The sequence below is a fragment of the Pieris napi genome, chromosome 5 (assembly GCF_905475465.1).
Source record: "Pieris napi chromosome 5, ilPieNapi1.2, whole genome shotgun sequence".
Lineage (NCBI taxonomy): Eukaryota > Metazoa > Arthropoda > Insecta > Lepidoptera > Pieridae > Pieris > Pieris napi.
This window is the reverse complement of record NC_062238.1, coordinates 2,280,010-2,306,563: the sequence shown is the minus strand read 5'-3', so window position 1 is coordinate 2,306,563 and position 26,554 is coordinate 2,280,010. Positions and strand designations below refer to the sequence as shown.

The 26,554-nt window shown below is 33.3% G+C and overlaps 1 protein-coding gene across 46 annotated transcripts in view; it reads left to right on the top strand.

The window, feature by feature from the left end:
- LOC125049347 (protein tramtrack, beta isoform) overlaps positions 1 to 26,554 on the top strand; it is a 357,718-nt gene that overhangs the window by 16,490 nt on the left and 314,674 nt on the right. The window contains exon 5 of one of the 46 annotated variants that reach the window (XM_047648548.1): positions 24,908 to 25,196. The exons of 37 other annotated variants lie outside the window; for them this stretch is intronic. In XM_047648548.1, the coding sequence (XP_047504504.1) occupies positions 24,908 to 25,140 (233 nt within the window). In that variant the 3' untranslated portion in view covers positions 25,141 to 25,196. Of the gene's footprint in view, positions 1 to 164; positions 676 to 1,149; positions 2,005 to 3,839; positions 5,048 to 6,039; positions 6,527 to 6,666; positions 6,975 to 19,269; positions 19,844 to 21,401; positions 21,926 to 24,907; positions 25,197 to 26,554 lie in introns of those variants that run through there. 8 more of the 46 variants (XM_047648527.1, XM_047648535.1, XM_047648531.1 and 5 more) reach the window with 8 other exon arrangements.

Here is a 26,554-nt window from a genome sequence, read left to right as displayed (position 1 = left end):
TTCGCCTACGTCTGAAAAGACTTAAGTCACGGTAAACTATAATCGAAATAGCTACAGTTGTATCTTGTAAATTATTTACATAGCTAACATAGGAGTCTATAACCTTACCAGAAACTAATATAAACTAAGAAATTTGTCGTTATAACGTGGTGTTTTCTTTTCAGAAGCCTTCTTCTTGCCGTCTAGAGCCGGCAAGTCAGTATTGATATTTCAAAATAATAAGTTCTGGGTGAATAATCAGTACCGCGATAAGTTGAATTGGGCATGCCGAGATAAGGATGCGAAAGGGTGTCTGTGCAGAGTGCAAACAACGTTATATGGAAGGTTTATTCGCATTAAAGGTGGTCACAATCACGAACCTAACTTCACACCATACAACTTTGACGGGCCGTCGTCAGCTGAAAAGTATTTCCAACGCGTACAAAATGGTGTTAAGTCTGAGGTCCAATAATACTTTTGTATAATGAATTCTTGTGTTATTGTGTGATAAACTTTTTTATTTTAATCTTGATCAACATAGGAATCAGCTAGAGCCTAAACCATTTTAACTTAAGTTTAGACTCCAGTGGCTTGTAAGGCTGTGAAAACATGAGAAATGAAATAGAAGAAATCTAAAAGAAGCATTCCTATTAATCATAAGACAATTTTGTATTGTTGAGATTTTGTACGGTTCTGAAAACGAACGAATTAATTGAATTGATATTTCTAAAATAACTGCGTATTTTTGTGTTAAAATAATGTATATGGGAGTTCACTTTTTAGTTGTATATTTTATGTGGAATCCACTAGAATTAAGTTTAAATTGGAATCTAAAATAAATATTTTTAATACTATTATTTTTTGATTATTAAGAAATAGTTTTTAGGAACAGTTAGCCATGTGATAGTTACTCTATTTTCTCAAAAAATTACTTGAATTAATTTGTATGATAATTAATATTCATGAAAAGAAAGAGCCTCAATGCCACTCACCAATTGGTCTTGGAAGAAGGTACAGATCAGATAAGAGCGCCCGTTTCAATCAAGTTGTCATCAAAATCATGTCCTTTTCTGTATCATTTTGTGTATCTAATCCTTTTCTCGCGCATACATTTATATATTTAGAAGGTACCAAGTAATGTGGATAAGGATAGTATCAATATATTTTCAGTATATTGGGCAAAGTCAAGGCTGGGCAATCCATTGATTGTGTTCAATGGTGAGAGGTTTCGGCGTCGTGGTCCGGTTGTCAATGGACGATGCAACTGGTTGTGCATTAAATCTGACAAGGGATGCAAAGCAAGGATCACGACTGAATATAATCACGTTCTTGACGTTCAACACTCGCATCAGTATCATAATATCAAAATATGTAGATACAAGCGAAAGCAAACGCGAGTCAAACGATTTGTGCCTAAAAAGTGGCGGAATAAAAATGTCAATTGTGATTTTGTTTTTGGACTGTAATACTATAGCAGTCTTTTATTGACATAACTTTTAGACATAGACTGTAATACTATTTAAGGATTGTCTTTTCTATTCTCCAATATAATATAAGTGAAATTATTGTGTGGAATTAACTTGAAGGATAAAGTTATCTACAATCCCAGTCTTTTATTTTGCTTACGTTCCTGTAGGTGTGATACAAGTACCATACAATGTAAATATGTATTTGTGTTATATACTCAGCCGTTTGTAATCGTATAATATATTAGTTACAGGTAACTCAACGCCAGCTGAGCCAACTCCAACATTGGGCCTACCGTTTCCATTTCCTTGCTTTCCGGGGCAGTTTCGATATTGTCTCAGTAAACGAGGAAAGCCTGCCATAGAAGTTGGGGCGCATAGATTCTGTTTTAATGGCCGTGCGGCGAGTGGCAAGGTGTGGTGGCGTTGCTCTAGAAACCCCCGATGTCGGGCTGCGGTACATACGTTTGGTTTGAGGGTTGTGCAGATGAACAGTGCGCACACTTGCGGAGTACGCGCCACTCCACTTAGACCTATGTTTTAAATCAAAATGCTCTCTATAAAATTCTATCAAGTCAATTTCCTTCGACCGCCGGTAATACTTTGATGTTGGCAGATATTGTGATCTCAAAAATCTTAGTCTAGATCTTGGTATGGAGTTTATAAATGAAGGCAGCTATTAAGCTTGTAACTTTGTAAGTCGAAATTAAGTTTTAGGAATGTTATTTTGCTTTTGTGCCTTTTTTCCGGCGGTTGGTACTAATCTTTAGGACGTATTTATCAAATAATGCTGTTTAAATGTTGACCTATATTCTCCAAAGAGATCGATGATATAAAATAAGTAGCTTTATGTTCTAAAAGTATACGAATCTTATTAGTTTATAGCGAGGCCGTCTGTTCATGGCCTGATCTCAGGCAAAATCTCGATGCATTCACGCATTGCTCTCCGCAACAAAGTTAAGTAATGACCGGACTGTCTTCTCCAAGCTGAGTATTTTTGTAGAAGTTTTAAGAGTCATTTTACAATTTATATACAGATGATATTTTCAATGGAAATAGTATATTTTTCAAGAAGCTCTAACCACTTGCCTCATTCAGTTACGATCTTCCACGCAGCGGTCCTAGTTTTAGTGCGTTGTACAAAGTGATAGTTTCTTATGATATTCTAAGTATTTTTATACATTACTTTTACAAATATTTTTACAATTTTTCGCAATGTGTACATATTATATACAAATTGGATTGTTGTATTAGAGGTTTCTACTCCAAGTTGGTTGGTTTCGGTTGAATAATTAAGAACATGTTGGAAGGATTGGGTTAGGTAAATGGGGTAAGGGAAGTATTACTTTATTGAATTTTATTGTACTTAAGTGCAATAAGGAAACTCATTTGCGTTAAAGCCAATTTCAAACAACTAATTAGTTAATTTGAGATATTATAGTATCTTAATTCTAAAGTAAATGCAAAATATATACAAAGATTTTTCAATTATTAGCCTCAAAGTTCTGTGAATCTCTCCCTCTTTATACAGAGCCCGCAATAAATATATGCATTTATAATATTTACTAGTCGTTACGGCTTTCCCTTACCCCAAATTCGATTTTGCTCGCGCAGCAAAAATTACGAATCAAGTCATGTCATGTATACGATGTTAGGAATAATGGAACAATTTGTTATTGTAGATTGCATTTACCTATTTAATTAATCATAATACTCAATGTATACGTTTTAGGTATAAGATTTTTGTTGTAGTGAGATTTTTTTTATATTTTTACTTTATTTTACAAGTTATAGTTTTTACAGTACTTATGGGTCTATTACGGCTGTACTTACACAAAGAATATATAATTGTTTACCTTTATGTGTTTACCATTTTATATACCAATAACGAATGTATACGAGAAAACTGTAAAGTATTATTTGAAGTATTATTTTATATATTGTGATAAGATATTTTATATTAAGTTGGAATGTAAATGATAATGGATACGGTAGTGGCGACTGTCGCCGAAGGAGAATGTATACGCTACGTAGTATGTTAGTGAATATTTCACTGTATAGGTACAAAGAAATGATTATATCGTGCTGATGTAACAAGACTTTTCTTCAAAACCTGTAGACTAAAGATTGATTTCGTTTTTATTATATTTAATATCATTTGAATATTCTAAATTCAATTTTTGTTTCTTCTTAACCAGCTAGAATTCTTGGCCATCTTGAATCTAGAATATGAGACGTAATCTAAGAAGCGACCCTCTAGATTTTCAGTTTAAAGTAGTACCTAGCTTTATTCGTCTATTTAGCTGCTCTATTTAAGTAAGGTAACCTGATGTGAAATATATATACAATTTAATATGAGATAACCTACCAACAGTCATGATGTGTTTGTTCTAGGATGGTTTTATATTCGCTCGGCTCGTGGAGGGCTGCATTTGGTAGCTGATGGTCATATCTTCTACGAAGATGGTGGCTCTCACCCCCGACGCGTAACATGGCGATGCGCGCGATCCTATCAAAAGGCTGAGAGATGTCAAGTGGCACTGTGCTTGAGGGATGGCAGGCTGGTGTATTTTCGAGGTTCCCACAACCATCCCGCTACCTATAACCCCTTGAAGCACGAGTCCAGGAGGTTCGAAGTGGATCCTATGGGCAAGTACAAAATTGTTGAGAGTTGTGCGCCCAGAACTATGGTTGCGACGCCGCCCGTAGTGATTCCTAGCGCACCCCAGGCGGCTCTCTTCCTATAGGCCTGGCGCGACCTTCTGGTTCGCGGTCTCCTTGATGGTAGACATTGATCGCGAACGAGAAGCGTCGCCGTAAGCCTTTGATTAAGGCACCCTGGACTTAAAAGTGTTCCTCCTATTGTAACTCAATATCCCACTCTCTTTGCGGATCATTACGATCGTTTAATCATATTATACTACTAAGCTTTAAGAACGGTATTAATAATACCCCATAATCGCCTTGTTATGCCTTAGGGCTTAGATTGTATACACTATAAAGGATGTAATCGATAATATGGTAGGTACGTGTGCAATATTCTCTTACCAAAAGTTTTAGATATGTATACAAAGTGTATAGCTTTAATGTTAGTGTAGCCGTCTTGTTGAAGCTTTTTTATAAAATTCTATTTATTGGCCGCGGTATAGTATGCGGCACGACTGACAATGTTATAAAATACTCCATTATTTATTATCTGTATTTAGCGGTAGATAAAGGGTTCCGCTGTACATGTTGCTTTGCTATTGATCTCCAATTTAATATCCCTTTGGTGGAATAATTAATGTACTATGTAGAAAGCAGCGTGTCTTCGGAATTCTTAATACTTTGTAGATGTAATGTATACCAGCTTATGAAAAATATATGAGCGATAGTTTTTATATTAGAGTCTTATATGCTAAAACATATATTTAAAATCGTGTAGATATTACTACTAGAGTAACAACGTTACTGAAAATCGACTACTTAGAGACATGTATTGTTTCCTATCTTGTATTTGAAACTATTTTGTTGTATTTTGTTAAACTACATATTGTAGTATTTTATATTCATAACATTATATATATTGAATCCTATTTTGTTCATAAAGGAAGTCATATTCATTGGATCTCTTTTATTTCCTGCCCTCGGACTAAACCCAAGAAGGGTAATTGATAGTTTATTAATATATTTAAATTAATATTGATTCTATATGTATCCTTATCAAAAATTATAGTTTTATTTTCGAGCTCATCACTACAAGAAAGAAACTCTTTGTTGAAAATTGGAAGTTTTTGGTACAAATTGGATGACTGCTATAGGAATAAGAGGAGATGGATATGCGCACGCGGCTGTAACGCGAGATTACATACTATGGGGAAGAAAGTTGTGTTTTCGGAGCTTCGACACCGATGCCATAATAATCGTAATAGTATTTAGTTGTCTGGTAACGACTGGCCTCTTGATTAAGTATGATTTACATGCAACATCACGTAGAACGTTTTATATTAGCGCTTAGGCACATTTATCGTTCTAAACTTATTAATCTATTTCTTTTTAATTAAATTGAATTTAAACAACTTTTTTTAAATTTAAATTTAAATCGAGATTTGTTATCTTTTATTATATTGTTATCTTAAGTTTTTCGAAGAATTCAAGTAATTTTAATTTAGGTTAGCCATTAAGCTTATTTTTAATTAGAGCTGAAGAAATAGAATTTCTAGTTACTGCCATATAGTTTTAATTTTAAATAAAAAAATTGATTTTAATATTAAAAAGTTTATGATTCTAAAATCACTTGGTCTGTATTGTGTTGTTTATTACAAACTTTTGTAATTTTTTCCATATTTGTTGTGAAAGCGTAAATTACGAGTAACTAAGATAACAATGGATTGTTCTTCATATTATGTTGTGTGGGAAATAATTCCTAAATAGAAGTTTTAAAGTTGTATGTAATATCAAATGTATTAGTAAAGCAAACCATAATATTAAAGTCAGCGATGTACGTATTTTTATTTTTTATTTACACCACTGAAGCTGTGTTCAAGGTATTTATTTTATTATATCAAATGATTTGAGTTGTTTCTATTTTAATTAAAGCTAATTTTTGTTCCAGTGAATGTGATTGTTGGTAAAAATGGTTATCCAAAGATAGAATGGAGAGGTTATATGTACCGTCCGCACAATGCCTATCGTAATCAGCCAAAAGTGTTGTGGTATTGCTCAAGTCGTTATAAGTTTCAGTGTACAGCCACTATTAAAACTTTGTTCAAACAGCTAATTGAGGTTCGTGGAGATCACAATCATTGTATAGGAACAAAGAATATGCAGGAACTAAATTGACTTAGAGCCATTCTTCTGACAGTCCAAACCAGGTTGAGTTATATTATATAGATATAATATTTATTATATAGATAATATTTTTGGAGTAAGTATGATGAATGCAACTCAAATTTCAATTTTTTTTTATGAGAATTTTAAATTATGTATTGTTTTGGACATAATTTTTTAATATCTGTTGTATTTGACTAATTTTCAATGTCTTCTACTATATAAGCTTTCTAAAGTGTGTAAGATTATATACAGTAAAACTTGTACCAAAATGTATAGTGTTTTAATGTTTTTAGTTTCTTGGTGGGTAACCACATAGCCTGCTAACTTAACACTATTAAAGTTACGTGGTAAGATTGCAGGTGTATAAACTAGTGCTAATAAATTCTGCATGTGATGTTGTTGGGTTTAGAGGATCCACCGGCGGTGTACGTGCCTTCGAGAACCGGCAAAGCCTTACTGCTTCATGAAGGGTACACCTTCTACTTGAAGAACCTGCAGTCTTTTGGTCGCAAGCAGTGGTATTGCTCGTCGAGGGACATGGCTGGTTGCCGCGCTGATGTCATCACAGCTCCCTCGAAGACAGGAGATGGTGATATACTGTTTCTGGTCCGTGGGAGACATATTCATAGGCCGCCTAATTACTATTTTACACCCGATGGCAAGTATGTTAGGCGCAAGGACATTTATCACAGGTATAGGTAGTTTTTTTATTGTTATGTTTTTCTGTGATTTTTTTTTATATTTTTCATTGCAATAATTGTATTTTTTTATCACGTAAAATCATTTTTCTTTTAATTTTTTATGTTTTTTTTACTATACATGTTTTTTTTTTATATTATTTGTAACTCACAAATTTATTTGTATAATTTTGCAATATATAAATAGTAAATAATTTTTACAGAGACTAAAAAAGTGCCTATTAATGTGTTTCAAATAAATAAGTTGTGAAAACGACTTTAAATTGTTAGAAAAACTTATAAGTTGTCATGTCAATTATATTATTTGAAATTTGAATTCTCTTTTCTTTAAACTTGCATAAATTTAAAGGCCGACTATCGCATTCATTAGCTAACATTGAATGCCGATCAAAGTTCAAAAATAACACCGTCCTATCACGAGATAAAGAAATATAATATTACATAAAACATCTGTTATTATTTTGTGAGCCCGTTAAAATTGAAGTAGTTTCGATACCGTTGCAATATCTGTACGGGGGATATGAATTGCGCAGTTGATGGATCAATACGAGCTACAAAGTTATGAAAGAAGAAAGTTCGGTAGGGCATGGGGATCGCAAGGGCGTAGTCTCCCGCTACAGCCTAGTTACGCCCTGTATGCCCTAATTTTGACGTACGTCCCTTTCTTAAGATGCGGCTGTGTGCGTAGGCCATGAGGAAAACGTTCCTTTACACGCAACCTCCGGGGTACAAACATTAGTTACGTAATAAACTGCTCTGAATAGGATGTGGGTCGAATTGTTCATGTTAATATTACGAGTTGCGTTTTGTGCGTTAATCATAAATAATAATTTCTCTCTCTCTCATGTTACAGCCTACGGTCTGTCTAGTACATTACCTTAGTCTAAATTATAAGTATGCTCAAAATAAATGTCTTGTTAAATATAGACTCAGTTGATTCAAGTTGTATTTCTTAACATCTTCAATTATATTTCTATCTCAACCATTGATCGATCAAAGTTTGAGGGTCCTTAATGTGTATTGCTTATATAATTACTTATGATATTAGGGTTGTCAGCGGCAACACTAATATTATGATTTAGTTTCCTTACTTTGTGAATTTCAATCTGTTTATCAGAATATTTCTCAAATGTACATAGATTGTATTAGTTACAAATTAGAAACAAAATAATTTCTAAATAATGTTTTAAAGATTGTACAATGTTCCAATAGCTAGTTGAAAATATTAATTCGTCGGCATTGCAAAGTAGCTTTCATATGGCGTTTGTCTAGATGCGTAGGTAGGGGGCCCCGGGGGTGGTAGGGAGCACGAGGCCAGAGCGGGCACGCGGGCAAGCATGCGCGACGCGCTGGTGGGATCCAATCGATAACCAGCATCCCACCGGCCCTACCACCCCATACAACAAACGCTCCCGTATCTAAGGGATCCCATAAAAATATTTTTATACAATTTGTGGAGGCTTTTTATAACGTTGTTTTGATAGGTAATTGAATTTTGATTCAAGAATTCGTTTTTATGTGGAACTTTTTGTAGGTGTATTCGTTAGTATAATTATATTAAATATAATGTTTAATGACTTTAACATTTTCGCATTACCGTATAGTTTGAGTATTAAGTGGGCTGTGGGTGTAAACTAAAGATGTTAATTGTAGCGGACAAGTGCGTATGGCGACTACGGTCGAGGTGGATAGAGTGGCGTCGTTGGTCCGCGGTGGAAGTCCATTCACCCACCTGTGGCATCGGCGTCGTTATGATGACACAATGTGATTGCTTGCTCACTGATACACAGCGTTAAACTGATAAAGAGGACACCACATCGTTGTACACTTGATTTAACTAAAATTCAAATGTAATATGTATAACTAAGTGCACATAGCAAATATAAAATGTTATTTAGTGTGCTGAGAAGATTCAGCTGCTATTCTATTGTTCCTATAACGTGTTAATATCTTACTGGCTTATAGATTAGATTTGTAAATCGAAAGGAATAAATATAATTAAAAGTCCGCATTGTAGTATGAGCACTAATTAAAACGTATTTAATCTATTATTGTAGACGTAAAACAAACGTGGCAAAACGAACAGTTAATAACATTTGCATACTTAATATTTAAAATTTGTTCTGTAGTAAATTAAAAAAAATACATTGATATCGGTGTTAAAAGATAACAAATTATCTATTATTCGGTAATGGTAAAAAATATATTTAAAGAACGAGACTTAGGCTGCCTACGCACCAGCGACCATGGTCGCGGCGGCCTGGCCGCGTCTATGGTCGCCAGTGCGTAGGCTGCCTTAGTAGAATGTCTGATTAGTTAACGACTGAAGGAAACAGTAAAACATGTCAACATCTTTCAATCGTATCTATAATAATAACTTATTTGATTGTTTAATGAACAAGGAGTACAGGTTAGTGCTTTTTAATAAGATACATATCTGGTGTAACGATTAACGGATTTAAGGGTTCATTACAATAATTGTTTGAGGAACTTGAGGAATTAACGAGGTATAAAGCCGATGGTGATATGTGATAATACTGTTGTTGCTTATAGATAATTTGTAAATACGAATACTAGAGTTTGAGACGCACAGATTTAGATTAATTAGAAGTAGTGTTGAACTATTTGTTTCAGTGTACAATTAATGTGATTTTTGCTTTATTATAACATTGAAAATTGCAATTTCTTTTAACTTTTTACATTTAATTATATATTATATTCTTTAGTAATAAAGAATAGTTGATATTAATTTAGGCATAAAATTTGATTGTTTCCCATACAAAGTTCTTAGTTGCCTTATCTTCAAGACGTCACTTTTTTATAGAACTTGGTGGGGCCCGATACTTATTCACTCCACGAGGAGGCAAACTTCTACTCTACGCTGGTAATACGTACTTTGTGAACTGTAGGAAGAAACAGGAGAGGGCCAGAGTGTTGTGGTACTGCTCCTCACGGAAATCAAGGAGCTGCCCCGCATCCATACTAACAATTTACGACAGGGTTCTCGGACAACCTCCAGTGCATACTCACCCACCTAAAATGTCTAATATGTATCTCAGTGAGAAGAAAGATTGTCACTCGCCATCATAAACATCCAGAAATTTAAGTTATTTTACAAGAATTCTGCAATCTGGCTCATCATTTTTAAAGACTTTAATTGCTTTTAATTTTGGATAGGCTAATGCACAAACCGGGTGCCAAAAATACAGAAGACGTGATTCGATAGCTCAGTTGGTTGAGGGCTCAATAAATACCCAATTTCATTTGTCGGTAGCCAAATAAGGGGTTTGGCAAATCAATATGTGGTTATATAGGTGATGAAGTATTTCATTAATCCTATTTTCGGCAGGCGTTGAGAATGAATAATAGCGGCGTAACAGTATGCGTCGTAGGATATTTTTATTAGCATGTGATCAGTCTGTGCTAACTGTAAGATATCGGAATAGTTTCCTCACGAAGATGTGAAGTGCTATTATACAAAAAAATGCTGCAAATCGCACGCTTAAATACGCTTATACTGCTTTATATGAGCAAAGTGGTTTATAGGACATAATACATCTATTTCATTAATTAAATTTACCAAGTACTGCATTAGTATGAGAGGAAATAATCGTTATTATTTCCAGACGGTATTATTTAATATTAGTAATAGCTAGTCAAAGTTATAGCCAAGTAAAACGTATAATATTGTTGATTAATTTGTTTGTGTTAATTTATTCCACTTGTTTCCGTTGGTAGATGATTTATGTTAAAATTCCAGTGCCATGTACCGTAAGATAGATGTAAGGGCTTGCCGGTTTAACTCTTTTGATATATAATTACGACCGACTTAAAAGTCACCAGTTTGATTCCCAGCAAAAGAACAATTGTTTTATCTTGTAGGCCGATCACTTACAAAACACAATTTCGCTTACAAGATCCGCTGTTGACTTTTTACATATATTTTATAGTATAATTATTTGGATAATAACGATTTATATGTTTATTATGGCTATTGCCATGTTTTTGTTAATAAATGTGATATTATTTATAACTCATTCAAACGTGCCAAAGATTCGTTTTAAATTAAACTATTTGAAATAAAATATCTTTCACTCAAAATCTACCTGCGACTTCTGGGAATAAAAAAAAGATGTCTAGACATCCTGGCTTTTGATGTGTTTCTATTTAAAACTTTTTTGTTAAATAGTGGTTGCTTTCTAGGCAGGTGCAGGTAGGGCAACACTAAGCCTTATTAAATACTACTTTATGCGCTGGGTTTAAGGGCATCTTTTCTTTCACTGGAGTTAAGACTCCAAAAGTTTTTGCCTAGTCTATTGAAATGTAAAGTACCGTTTGAGGTTCATTTTGAGGTTCCTATTGAATTGAGTTAATTGTGAAGTTGTATGGAAAACATTTAAGTGTATGTTTAGCATAATATTAAAGATGTTTAAAAAAACCTTTTATGTACATAAATACTAGAGGTAGTAAATGCTACCTATTATTATTTAAATAACTTGTATCAATTATTAACAAATATCTATTGGCTTGTATGATGGTAGTCCAGAACTAAGACTATTATTAATTTGCAGGTACCTTAACATTGTTTAAATGGTGACTTAGTGGCTATAAGAAAGGATATGCACTAAAAGTGAATCAAGAGATTTCTTGTGTGTTGATAAAATTCTCGTTTTAAATTTACGAAGAAAAGTTCGTAGCTATAACAAGTGTTATTTTGAATTTGGAATCCGCACTTACGATAAAAATGTCTATTTTCTGAGATTCTCTATTCAAAATAGCATAAGATGCGTGATACATCTATATAATGATACCAATTTAACATTGTGACAGTACATATTCTAATAACGTGTGTATCGTTCCGTGAGAATGCCGACGAGTTATTAGTGCTAAAGCGCATTCACATCAAGAAATCCGTTAGTTTTTGTTCTACATACATTCTAGATGACTTGAAACTCTGTAAGATTGAGACACGCCGAGTACATTTAAGTATAGTGTAAATTTTATGACAAAGGCATGACTGAGAAAAAATAAAATTATAATAACTATATACTAATTAAGAATTTGTAATATTAACTTTTGTTATGAAAACCTCCGTTCGTGATGGTTTTTGAAATATCAGAAAAAAAGTATCTTTCCTAAGTGCCTTATCTATATCACGTACCGTAGAATGTAGGACCACTAGCTAGGACAGTTAAATAATAATTAAAAGGCACTGGTTACAGCGCCATCGTACTCGTGACGCAAAATAGGCGTACTGCGATGTGATGGCAGCACATCTGTGTTGGAAATGGCTTCTATACGGTACTAGGTGGCGGTGTTTCAAGCTTCAATTTTACTGTTATATTCGATGGGTCTGGTTGGAAATTTGGTTTGAATTTCAGGCAGTTTCCTCGGTTGTTTTTGCAGTAGAATAGAGGTATGAAACACAAGTCATCATTGACATGTATATGTGATTAAATACATTTTGGGATTGAGAAATATACGAGGAGATTTAATTCGAAGTCTAAAATGTATTGGATTTTTAAAGACTTAAATCATTATATATATAGAAATTTAGAGCACATTTTTTTTATATAGACGTATATGATTCGAAAGACAGTCCCTAGTCTTAGTCCCATACACGCAACTACAACCAAAAATTTAAATGATCTCTTTTCTCATTCTCTTTTTAACCATAAATTTATTTATTTTTCAACGCTAATGAATCTAATTAACAGCATATTATTTATCTGTTATCAAAGTTTACTATAATTTTTAGTAAAATGATTTAGAAAATCAAAATAAATTTTTATATAACATTATTGAGTAAGTTCTTCTTCACAAATTCAGGCCGCTAACGAAATTTATATTTTCGCCCTAAATGAGTTACCCACATGATGAATGACAAGTTTTTCCTTTATTTGTACCATTAAATTGTCTTAAAAACTAATGCAAAACATTTGGTTTTCTATTGTTTATGCTGCCTGTCTAGTGAGTGAACGTCTCTCCAGTCACAGTGACTCCTGGGTAAGTAATTTTATAAAAAATAATAATATTAATGTTTGTTTAAATCGTCAATACCATTTAAACTTACAGTTGAAGTCAAACGTAGTTTGTTTTTATATAAGTATATTATAGAATTAATTATTGATTTTGTTTTTTTAGACTTTCCGCCGGTTAAAGGGAAGCCGATATTGTCTAAAGAAGAAATAGCCTTCAGCTGCTGCAAAAACTCGTTTATTAAAAAGTGGTTTTATCAGCTCAATTCAACGAGAAACAAAGACAAAACTATCTGAAAAACATGGACAGTGTAACACTTTAAAACAACAAAAAAAGTAAAGAATGTATGTACCTACTCATCTGACTAAAGCAAAAAGTTAATAAAGCCGGCAATAACTAAATTTCAGTACAGAACAAAACACACCATTGTGATGACGAAATTCTAAGCGAAAATGAGGCTCCAGAAAAGAAAAGAAAAGTATAGAAAAGAAGTGTTAGCCAGCGTGAGTCTAGAAATACATTATTGACACATCACCGAATTGTAATAGAAACATAACGCCCAACCAGAAATATTTCAGATTGTAAAAAGGTAGGAGTAAACGCTAAAAAACGCTTCCAAAAAAATAAAGATACCAAAATAATAGAAAATTATTAAACAATTTGATAAAAAAAAACTTAACTACTGACAAATATAAACCGTGACGACTTGATATCAACTTCGTAACACAAAAGTAACAAGGACGACGCAATGATTAGAAGATATGTATATGATGGAAGGTATAAAAAATACTATAATTCAGGACTTTTATAAAGCCGACAATCTCAGTTGAAACACAGCAGGCCAATAAATGCATTACACGTAAATATTATAAATAAACAGAAACGATACTTATTGAATTCTCTAAGAAATATTAAATGTTTTTGAAAACCAATATTGTTTATTCTGTTGCGTTCATTTAGCATTGTACCAGCTAAACATATGCCTGTTTTGTATAAATAATAAACTTTACGTCTATGATTGTTTTATTATAGTTGGGATTCCCTCGTTATACTTTTCAGTCCTTAAATTCCTTTTTATTGTATAATACATAAAGTGTCTGGGCCCTTGTAATATAATCAACTCAATTCAATTAAATATCTACTATACGTAACGATCTAATTGGCATATAATTATTATTATGAGAAGATCATGAATATTAAAAGAACTAATTATAATTATAATAAATTCTGAATTTTAGTTGCACAGATGTCGTTATCAGCTCGCTTAAAGCCGATAATAATTTACGATGGATGTCGGTTTCTTCGTCAGAAAGTGTATAAATATACAATCAGATGGGTCTGCGGAGAAAAGCGGAAGAATCACTGCAAAGCCTCTCTGGTTACGACCATGGATAATATTATTGTTAAATCGGTTGGGTTTCATAACCATTTCTAATAGAGCACTTAGCACATACTCTATGTGCTTAATTTGTTTTATCATTTTTGTCACTCTTAACGCAAGCAAAGCAGTGTTGGCCTTTTTAACACTCGCTTTTACGATGTACCGGCATGCCTTAGGCAGTTGTCCCACCAACGGCGAGGAAACGATTAACTATCGGCTATTTTCTATCTCAAGAAACGTACAATAGATATACATTCCCTGTAAACAAAAGAGATGCATATATTAATAGCTGATCGCTGATTGTTCATACTGCCGGCGAGCACTCGCTCCACTAGTTCGTCGACAAGAGCTATTAAAAATAATTCTCGCTTAGCGAATAGCGATACTTGCTCAGCGATCAGAACTCACGCCGAGAGACCAAGCGAGCAGTCATTTCTCTACAGTGCGGATCTGAAAGTACACGTATTTTTATATATTATGAATATTGCTATCTAGTTCAGACTCTCGCTTATAGCCCGGCGAAAAACTATCGGAATTACGCACTTGCATTCCGTTGCTCGCCTACTCCCTTCTCGTTGCGGTGGGACAACTGCCACAAGAAGACGGCGTGTGGCTAATAATCTACGTGTCTATTAAGTAATGATGAACGAATACGAAACAGATAAAGAAATCTGAGACGAAGACCAGCCCTGTCGTGCCTGGTTTTTTATATATCACTATTTATTATGTTTTATATATCACTATTTATTATATATGCTTTTTTATATACAGTCAAAACCGTTTACGACGACATCGTTTAGAACAACATACCGGTTATATTGACCAAAATCAAAGGTCCCGGCTGAATTCTATTGTATTAGGTACGCAATAACAACTTCATCGGCTGTTACGAATATCGGTTTTTACGACCAAATATGAGTAGTCCCTTCGATGTCGTTATAACAGATTTTGACTGTATGTGTGTTATACACATTGAAAAACCAATGTCGGATCCTGCAATACAGTCTTACTTGACTTCAAACTGTTATGGAGTTAAAACCTGTAGGGATTCACGCTAAAAAGACCGTAATTATAGCGTTTACGTCTGAATTTGACTTTTTAAATTATAAATTCGTTCAGGTTTCGAGATTTAGTAGCTATCATAATATCTAAAAGGCATTAACTTTAAGCAGCGGCTATCACTTCACCGAAGTTTAGCATATTTTATCTTAGTTTCTTAAATAAGTTATTGTTTGAATTGAAATAGTGATTTGACCAAAATTTTTATAAAATCGAACTTATCAGGTCGTTTCGGGCATTGAGTGTCTAAACTCTAAAGTCAATTATATATTTTTTGATTGCATTGAATCAAACGTGTTCTCATTTTTTGGAATATGATATATGTATACCTTTAATTATATGACTATAGTCGAATTTTTAATTAGACTAAGTCAACTGACATTTACGGTGTTGTCAGTTTTTGACGAAATAAAAATAGTGTTGTGACAAAGTAAAAACCCGTGAATTAATGATCGGTGATGGCACTAGTCGCCGCGCCGCGCTTTGTAATAAGACGTCAAAAAACTGATTGTAGTTACATAGTACTAGTACCAAACTTATATCAGAGCACTTTTATACAATTTTGAAATAGAAATAATATTCTTTTATTGTTTGAAATGATTGACTATTCACGCTCATTGTTCATTCATCTGATTGAACAAGAACTGAACGCATCACTATTACTTTAAATATGGCAACATTATTTTACAAAGTGACATTAGCTCCTGTCAGTTGTCTTCGTCTAATTAAAAATACGACTATAGTAATAAAACGTGTTTGAAATGGAGTGGAATTCCTTATATATTTTATGCGAATTTTAACATCTAAATTCTAAATCATAGACGTACAATAAACCTAGATTAGTTAAAGAAACGTTTTGTTACATTTTTTTTCTAAGTGATAAGGACAAAACATTCAGTGGATATTTTAAGTTTATAGTACGTTTATTAGTAATTTTAGGATGATTAAAACCAATAAAGTTACCTTTTCTGAATTATTTGGTTTCATTAATTTTGACAACCGCACAGTGATCGTTATTAGAAATTTAAATTAAGTAAATATTTAAATAAATTCAGCTTAGATCTAAATGTTATTTAATGTTACCGACTCCAAAATACACTAAAACGCAAGAAATAATTAAGTTAATTTATATGAATAATATGTATGGGGATCCTCCATTACTCTCATCTAAGGGTTTCGTTCAAATCGTTTGACCTCAATCATATCGTAATCGGTTCATGGACGGCTAAACTATGCGTAAACTTATGTACACTTTTGTTTACTATGTTTTTACAATCGGGTGAAATATAATTGCGCTTTGATTTCTCTGCTGCGAATACCGATTACCAAAGGCCGGCAACGCCCTTCAGACCCTTCTGTTCATGGGAGGCTGTGTCACCTACCATCAGGTGAGCCTCCAGCCTGTTTGCTTGTTTTATAAAAACCTTTGTATATATAACTTACGAGTTAAGGCTGTTGAAAATACTTAAGAAATTATACTTTTTAGAATTGCAAGTTACAATATCTCGTCGTGGTAATCCCATGCTTATATACAATGGGTACAACTTTATCAGAGAGAGGATGAACAATCAGAGGGTCAGATGGGTTTGCGGGAAGAAGAGAAGAAGAGGCTGTGTTGCTACTATAACGACAATAGAGAATACTATTATTAGAACATTCGGATACCATAACCATAGCTAGCATTTAGCCATATTGTGCCATTATATATTATATATTGCGCGACATCGTATAAGGAAGAGTACTAGAGATATCTATCTTTCTTCCTCATCAGTATATTGATGCATTAATACGCAACGTCAAACTTTAAACGCACAGGGAGGTAAATTGTTTTATAACTTTTGAATAATTCTGCTGTTTACCATACCGGTTTAAAAGATCTAAGAGTAGCGGAAGCCCCTTATACTATGTAGTAGACAGTGGCTTAAGTACCAGGATAGTACATACATTTCAACCAATTAAAATACTTATAGATGTGATATAGGTCAATTACACGTGAATAAAACTGGAATGCTTAAATTCTAAAGCAAAATTTATTGATTAAGCATTTGTTATTTTTTAAATTCTTTAGTACGAATATATATACACGTTATATTAAAATATTGTTATACAATTGCATTCCTTATAACATAAAATATAATAAATATTTATTAATAGAAAAATATTTACACTTGGGTTAAGTCACCTAATGCAAAACTTTTCTATTTTCTTAATGTTATAATTATATAAATATAGATTATATGTAAATAAAGATATTGTAGTATATGTATATAAATATAACTCAATGATTATACATAAGTAAAGGTTGTATCAAATTCCTACAGGTTTTAATTATTTTATTGTATCTAAATAGTAATAATATTAAACGTTTGTAGCACTGTTGATTGGGCAATAAATTTTTTATTAGTTTTGTTTGAATTTTATATTTCCATTGTAGCAAACCGCCATCTATGGGTGGCGATAGGTAGTGAAACGAGTACGTGGTATCTGCTGCATCCCTCGCAGGAGGATGTTTAGGCCCGTTCGGGGCATATGAGATATTGGGAATATTTTGTGTGGTGGTGGTGGGTGGTGGTTCGGGTGGTGTGAGGGTTCGCTCTGCTAATACAGGGCAGTATGGGGGCGGTCTATTTGGCCCAGAATGGGGGTATATATTATGTTTAACTGTGCTGTCCAGCGTTGATACAATAATGAATTATAAAGAGTTAATATCTATTTTCAGATTTTTCAATAGCATTGAATGGTTCACCGTCCAGAAAATTTTCTTTTCATGATTTGGTAATGGCCCTACACAACTGTTCAAATGATTAAGGTTTTAAACGTATTTATATACCTCACTAACTTTATGCATTTTTTGATCAAACACTTTGCGAGTAGAAGATAGATAGATATCTGCAGAAATTTTTAAATTTGGAATAAGATGTTTAAAGGCGATCTCCGAAGCCTCCGGTGCCTTAATTATTAGTTGTAGGTAATGCCATATACCTGTAAGATATGCTTCGTGGGTTGATAAGGTATGGTACTAAGTTTTGACGCAATGATACAATTAGTTTTAAGTATTATAATTTTTTTTACCAAAGTAAATTTAATCTACTTTGGATTCGTATTAAGTTGCATACTATTAGTGGGTGATAGGCAAATGACAATAAATAGTGCTTTTGATGAAACTATAATTAACTAGGCTCTTATTAAAATATATTTTATTTAGTTTAATGTACATAGCTGAACTTGGCTAGTCACGGAGTTCCTTTATTTTAATTGAATAGCAATCAGTGTGTAAGAAATTGTATTTTTTATAGAATACTAACTGACCTGGTAAACGTTGTTTTACCATACAGTATATTATTTCAAAGAAATATTTTTTTAGTTCTGTATAAATAATTATCTATAGTAATAAAAAATAAGGGATAATCGTAGATGGGTGAAAATTAGGGGTTGTATGTATTTTTGTATGCTATATCGTAAAAAAAATACTAATAAATTTTTTTTGGGGTGGACACCCCTTATCACTTAGGGGTTTGAAAAATAGATGGTAACCGATGCTCAGACTTACTGAGTATGCATAAAAAAATTCATAAGAATCGGTCGAGCCCTTTCGGAGGAGTATGGGAACGAACATTGTGACACGAGAATTTTATATATATTAGATGTATTGTTTATTTTGATGAAGATCATTCAAACTCAGTTAAATTAATGAGATATGAATGAAGAAATATATTTTTAACTTACGTTTTGTTTTGCTTTTAGTATATTTTAGTTAATCAAGTATTGATTAAATTAATAAACCTTTCCTATTTATGTTTGAATTATTATTTAAAAATACATTTGAATCATAAAGTGTGTCGATAAATATTTGTCAACGATTTCTTTACCAGAACTAAGTTATATTTTTCTACAGGGTACGAAATGTTAACATGTGAGCCGCAACTTTCTGATTATATGACTCGACCGAAGGTAGAGTATGTTCAGAGCAAGCGAGGTGGACGGCAGCTGGTACGAGATGGCTACCGATACCATATGAAGAGAAGGAACAAATATGGTTACGTTACGTGGAGATGCATCCATAGAGGCGTTTGCAATGCCTATTGTGTTGTAGACAGCGACTCGAGACTCATGAAAGATATCTTTTTACACACTTGTCCCGCTAAAGAAGACTCGTAACATGAAGACACGTTATGATAGATGAATTTTACAAGCGAAGCTATGTGGGATTGTGACAGATAGCATTTTGGTTTAAGCAAGAATTCAAAATATCATTTATTCATAAAGGTGACTAATTGATGTAAACGTCAATATTATTTTTATAATGCAGCAGGCTGTTCAAATTTATTAAGTACCGGTGTCTACAGCATGTGTTGATTAATACAAAATAATGTATTATTTTCACTGCGATTTCACTTAAATCGATTTATAAAAGTCTAGGGTTACAGTTCAAATTAGCTGTATCGTGGGTTTGACAAAGCATTAAATGCTTATGTCTGGCTTATGCGAATGATATCGCAGCTGTGATTGGACGGTTTTGATTATTGTATATGTTAACGTAAAATTGTAAACACCGTTAGATTGTAATCTATCTCGCGAGATTATAAACTGTCGAAAGATTGTGAAACTCAGCGTACTGCTTACAATTTAACGTATTATTATTCGGTAGATTGTACTACACTAACTTAGTTATCATTCAAACTTCTTTGGTCAATTACAGATTAATTTTACTTCCCAACAATTTCATATAACTACCGAATAATAATACGTTAATTTGTAAGCAGTTCGTTGAGGTTCACAATCTTTCGACAGTTTACAATCTCGCGAGATAGATTACAATCTAACGGTTTTTACAATTTTACGGTGACATATATAAAGAGAAAGACAATAAACAAAAACGTGCATTTGATTGTTATTGAACAAACAGACATATCATGACATATGCGATGGTTCATAGCCTCTTGCTCATTTGACCCCTGTTCTACGAGTATATAAAATAATGTTACATGTCAATCAATCAAATCACACAATCACAATCAAATGGAACGCTTTCGTTCTTCACCTTACTTTCTTATCCTGTTTCAAAAAATAATTTATGTGTAAATTGAATTTAATTCTAATATGAAGATCTGTTAATAGTTTACTATTGATTGGGTTGACAGTTATTTGAAATATTCAATCACAAACATTTATAGAGGTACATATCCAGTGTACATTATTTCCTAGAATGTACACTGTAAGTAACGAACTAAGAATTTTAAAAATTGAATTGAATCACAAATAACATCATCATAAAATCAAATTAAAAATTGTTGTTTAGTAAGAAAATTGTCGTTGTTTTCACGGCCTTTCGCCTGAATAACTTTAAATTTTTAGGTATTAATAAATCTTTATATTTTTAGGTATTAAGTTATCTATTGATTAGTTGAAATTTCTATTAAGTATATTTTATAGTTCATCCTATTTATCACGAATCTGCTACAATGTTTATATGTTTGCCATCTTCAAATATTTTATATTAGTTAACATGCTTTATATATCTCATCGCTTTTTTATAGTTATTATAACATGAATGTTCTTAAAGATGTTGAAGTTTAAGTTTTATAATACATCAGAAAGGTAATGTAGGATATTTTTAATAAAACTTTACTATTACTTTCTGTTTTAATAACTAACATTAACAATTAATTCGTGTCTAATGTATACACCTCGTGACTCGGCGAATGCAACCGGAACCACAAATTAGTCTTTTAATAGATTTTTTTTTGAAACAAAATAGTCTTTGGTAATCAAAATGTATTGTAATGATCTGTCCAATCCATAGTTCATCCACCGAATCGAAATCTTAGCGCTACTTTCTACTATATCACACTGTTTTTATCAAATATAAGTAAATGTATGAATTAATCACAATTATTATAAGATAAAAAAATTGTTTTCTACTAACCCAACAGTAGCTTTGACCCCTGCCATAATTCTGACTCACTTGGCTTCCAATTTCTTTAAACCAAGATAAACCTAACGGTGTCTTATGGATTTTTTTTTCAGAGTACATAACCGGAGATGATGAAATTTTAATGATACCAACCCGAAAAAAGTACCTGATAATGGTAAATGGTTACACTTATTATCAAATAAATTACTCCGGACATTGGGTTTGCTCCACAAAGGCTCGGACGAAATGTAAGGCCCGATTTCATCAGAGTTCTCAGGGACAGATAATTCACGTGGTATCTCGTCACACTCATCCCCCTGAGAAGAAGCCCATTCCTAAGTATATCTCCGATCCAATGATGTCGCTGTATATCCCCATTGCTGAAAAAGGGGTTCGCAAACATTGTAAAAATAATATATTTAAAATACCGAAGTAATTCTAAATAATTGTTTCCAAATCTAGGATTTACCGGTAAAAAAATCATAGACATCGGGAATTGTTAAACGATAATTATGTAACAAAGACAAAAGTGATTGTATCTTTCTAATAGTTATAAATTCAGACAAAGTAATTTTAAAAAAAAATACCCAAATTGTAATTACGTCAAGAATAACTTAATAAAATCATTTTGGAATCATTAATTTTTTTTTTATCTTCAATAAATTTCCTGACGTAGATCGAGCTAATAGAAATCATACCACAGCTAGCTCTGCGACCTAAAATGTATCTTAAATAAAGTCACTTTTGAATTTTTAATATCTTTTATTTTTCATAATGTTTCTGACGAAGGTCAAACCATTAAAAGTCACAAACACACTGATTCTACCCAAAATGGCTTGGCTGGTCGTACCTCCCGACGTCGCTTTCGCTGTGCGTTTAATTGATACCTTTGTAAATAATATTAAACAGCTCACTGCATTAACTTCTTTACTTTTCTTCTTACTGACTCGTAATGTCTTCGAGATACCTCCACCGCTCCCTGTCCTGATACCATTTCCCACCAGTGCTAGCTGTCAATTGCAGCAACTAACCAAATGAAATAAGTGAAGTAAATCTAACATTGAATATTTTAGATGGCGACAAAATTGTAACAATACCTACTCGTGGTGGCAAGTTCCTACTGATGATTAACGGATACACATACTCACATATGACTGGTGTTTACTGGTACTGTTCGTCCAAGTCTCAAGGTTGTAAGGCTCGAGTGAAGTGCATTTCAGAAAATAACGTGGTTAAAATAATAACTGAGCATACTCATCCTCCGCCAAACTACTTTTGTAAAAATGGAGTTTATATAAAGATATAAGGAAAAAATGCAAATATAAACTTGGATATTCCAAAACAAAACGAAAGCCAAAATACGTTCGTGCCAGCGCGAGATTGACAGAAGTACAAATTCATGGAATTAACTAAGTGACAAACAGAAAAGTGAAAGCAACCACAGAAAAACAAAAATAATTGAGCCTCATGCAACTTGAAACAATGGAGATGAGCAGGGCACGTAGCTCGTTTACAGATGGTCAAAAAAAGTAACCGACCTGGCACAAAAGGACAAAGAAACAGGCAGACTAAAATAGCAATAAGCCGACGAGATTGAAAAATTGGATTACGGTAAAAAATAAAATAGGATGGAAAAAGTTGGAGGACAATCTCCTTCCTGGAATGGGGCTGCATCTTAAAGTAATAAAATTGTATATATATTTTATTTTTGTATTATGTATGTAAATTAAATGTGGATAAAATAAAGGCTTATTATTATGATAGGAAAATATAAGACATGTAAATTAATTTTCGTTTAATATTTTGGATACAGGTAGAGGTTAAAATATTAATGAAATTCGTTCTCAGGCAAAGTGAAAGAGCGAGGTGCTCGGTCACTTTGCTACCTACGCAATGGGTACACGAAGAACGCAGAGTTGCTTTCTTTAGAGAAAACATGCTATATGTCTTTCAATCATACATTTTGCGATGTTCAAATATGTTTTCTAAATTCTGAAGAGTTGTTTGGCTCCCTCCTGCCTCGTTTCAATCCCGTACAAGCCGTGTTAATTTCATCAGCATCACCTTGATTGCTGGAAGTCTTTTTGATTTTTGAGTTTTTCTGACTTTCTTTTGCGAACTTGCGAATTGTAGAAAGACTTCTAGTGTGGGTCTTACATGGGATGTATGTACGATCTCCAATTGTTTAAAGAAAGAGTATACTCCTCCCTGAAAAGACCAGACAATCATGGGCTGCGATGACTACCCTATTCTAAAACAAATATATAGGATAACAATGTAGTATATAAATAAAGTGATTTACTATGAGTTCCGCTCAAAACGTGTTTTAACTAATATCAATTGTTTTAGCCAATCTTGAGATAATCAAGATACCGACGCCTAGTGGTAAATTTCTATTGATGGTTGATGGATATACATACAACCAAAATAATGGGATTCACTGGATTTGTTCGTCATTCAAGACTCAAAAATGCAAAGCTCGGATTCGTTATTTTGAAGACACTGTACTTAAAGTTAATACAGATCATTCACATCCACCGCCCAAGTACTTTTGTAAAAATGGAGTTTATATAAAGATATAAGGAAAAAATGCAAATATAAACTTGGATATTCCAAAACAAAACGAAAGCCAAAATACGTTCGTGCCAGCGCGAGATTGACAGAAGTACAAATTCATGGAATTAACTAAGTGACAAACAGAAAAGTGAAAGCAACCACAGAAAAACAAAAATAATTGAGCCTCATGCAACTTAGAACAATGGAAATGGGCAGGGCACGTAGCTCGTTTTACAGATAGTCAAAGAAGGTAACCGAACTGGCACAAAAGGACAAAGAAACAGGCAGACTAAAATAGCAATAAGCCGACGAGATTGAAAAATTGGATGACGGTAAAAAATAAAATAGGATGGAAAAAGTTGGAAGACAGTCTCCTTCCTGGAATGGGGCCGCTTCTTAAAGTAATAATTGTATATATATTTCTTTTGTATTATGTATGTAAATTAGATGTGGATAAAATAAAGGCTTATTATTATTATAGGAAAATATAAGACATGTAAATTAATTTTCGTTTAATATTTTGGATACAGGTACTGGTTAAAATATTAATGAAATTCGTTCTAAGGTAAAGTGAAAGAGCGAGGTGCTCGGTCACTTTGCTACCTACGCAATGGGTACACGAAGAACGCAGAGTTGCTTTCTTTAGAGAAAACATGCTATATGTCTTTCAATCATACATTTTGCGATTTTCAAATATGTTTTCTAAATTCTGAAGAGTTGTTTGGCTCCCTCCTGCCTCATTTCATTCCCATACAAGCCGTGTTAATTTCATCAGCATCACCTTGATTGCTGGAAGTCTTATTGATTTTTGAGTTTTTCTGACTGTCTTTTGCAAACTTGCGAATTGTAGAAAGACTTCTAGTGTGGGTCTTACATGGGATATATGTACGATCTCCAATTGTTTAAAGAAAGAGTATACTCCTCCCTGAGACCAGACAACCATGGGCTGCGATGACTACCCTATTCTAAAACAAATATATAGGATAACAATGTAGTATATAAATAAAGTGATTTACTATGAGTTCCGCTCAAAACGTGTTTTAACTAATATCAATTGTTTTAGCCAATCTTGAGATTATCAAGATACCGACGCCTAGTGGTAAATTTCTATTGATGGTTGATGGATATACATACAACCAAAATAATGGGATTCACTGGCTTTGTTCGTCATTCAAGACTCAAAAATGTAGAGCTCGGATTCGTTATTTTGAAGACACTGTACTTAAAGTTAATACAGATCATACACATCCACCGCCGAAGTACTATCACAGACGTGGAATGTATTTTAAAGTGTAACATAGTGAACAGTTTCGTTTCATATTTATGATTATATATTGTGTGTTTTTAATGTATTATTAATGTACTTAAGTATTTTTAAATTAATAAAATAACGCATACAATTTCCTACTAAAACGAATAATAATGATCGATTTGATTAACAAAAAAATAAGTAAAACAATTCGTTACCCAGCTACATATAAGATATCTTTAAATAAAAGTAAAATTTTTTGAAGAACCCCATTCATCGGTTAACCCCATTCATCAGTATTATTATTATTATTTAATTAACACACTGGCAGCTTTTAATAAGCTGATGCGCGTGTATTATGGGATTTGGAGGAACTTATCCAGTCTATTTTTAAAGGTGTTTACTGATGGTGCACTGATCACACTTTCCGGAAGCCTATTCCAGTCGGCCACTACACGGTTTGGGAGAAAGTTCTTTAGGGAATTTGTGTTGTATGGGCCAGCAGTTTTGTTAAGGTCGTCTTCCTGTAGCCGTGTCACGTTTCCCGTCGGCTGTTATCGACTCTCGTATCTTTGCGTACGTATTTTTTAATTCGTTCAACACATAGAAGATTACTACTACTTAAGGACCCTCTGACAATCTGCTACTTTGTTCACTAACTTGTCTGAGTATTTCCAAGACTGACAAGAGTATGTGACGCAAGGTAGAAGACATATACTACATGACCTTGGTCATTCCAGGTTTTAGTATACGGTAGTGTTTCAGTGCCCACTAATATATCTGCCTTTTCTTCATTCGACAATACTAAAGTTTTTGAGAGTTTCAATTGCACGCCAACTTCTTTGCTGCCAGCATTTAAACCGTTAACCATTGTTTGTAGTTAGTCCCATGATTTTGACAAAAGGACTAGGGGCGGTTTCAGACTAGCGTTTTTTATGCGCCTATCAGCTCGTCTTTGGAAGCGCATGTGCGCCCCTTTTGGCGCAACTTGTACGAGCGTTGAAGCGCTTGTCCAACTGCCAAATGGAATATATAATACTACACTACGTGTATATAACTTTAATACGGTTCTAATCACCTCAATTCTTTAACAGTCATTCGTTATTTTAATTTTTAGTCAAGGCTGATCGTTCGTGCCTGACATACGATGTGAACTGCGCACGCGAGAAGGAAAAGCGCACATACGGGGGAAACAGTGAAATTACTAGAGATCAAAACATAAAATACTATGCATAACATTCGTATTGGATTAGAATATATTTATATTTATTAGATTATAACGAAGTCAAAACTAATAAAATGGACTTTGATGGTCTTCATAAATACATTCTAATAGTTAAAACACTATTTTATTTTAGGTTTGGATGAAATTATAAAAATACCGACGCACGGTGGTAAATTTCTGTTAATGCTTCATGGATACACATACTCCCAAGTAAAAGGGAAGCACTGGTATTGTTC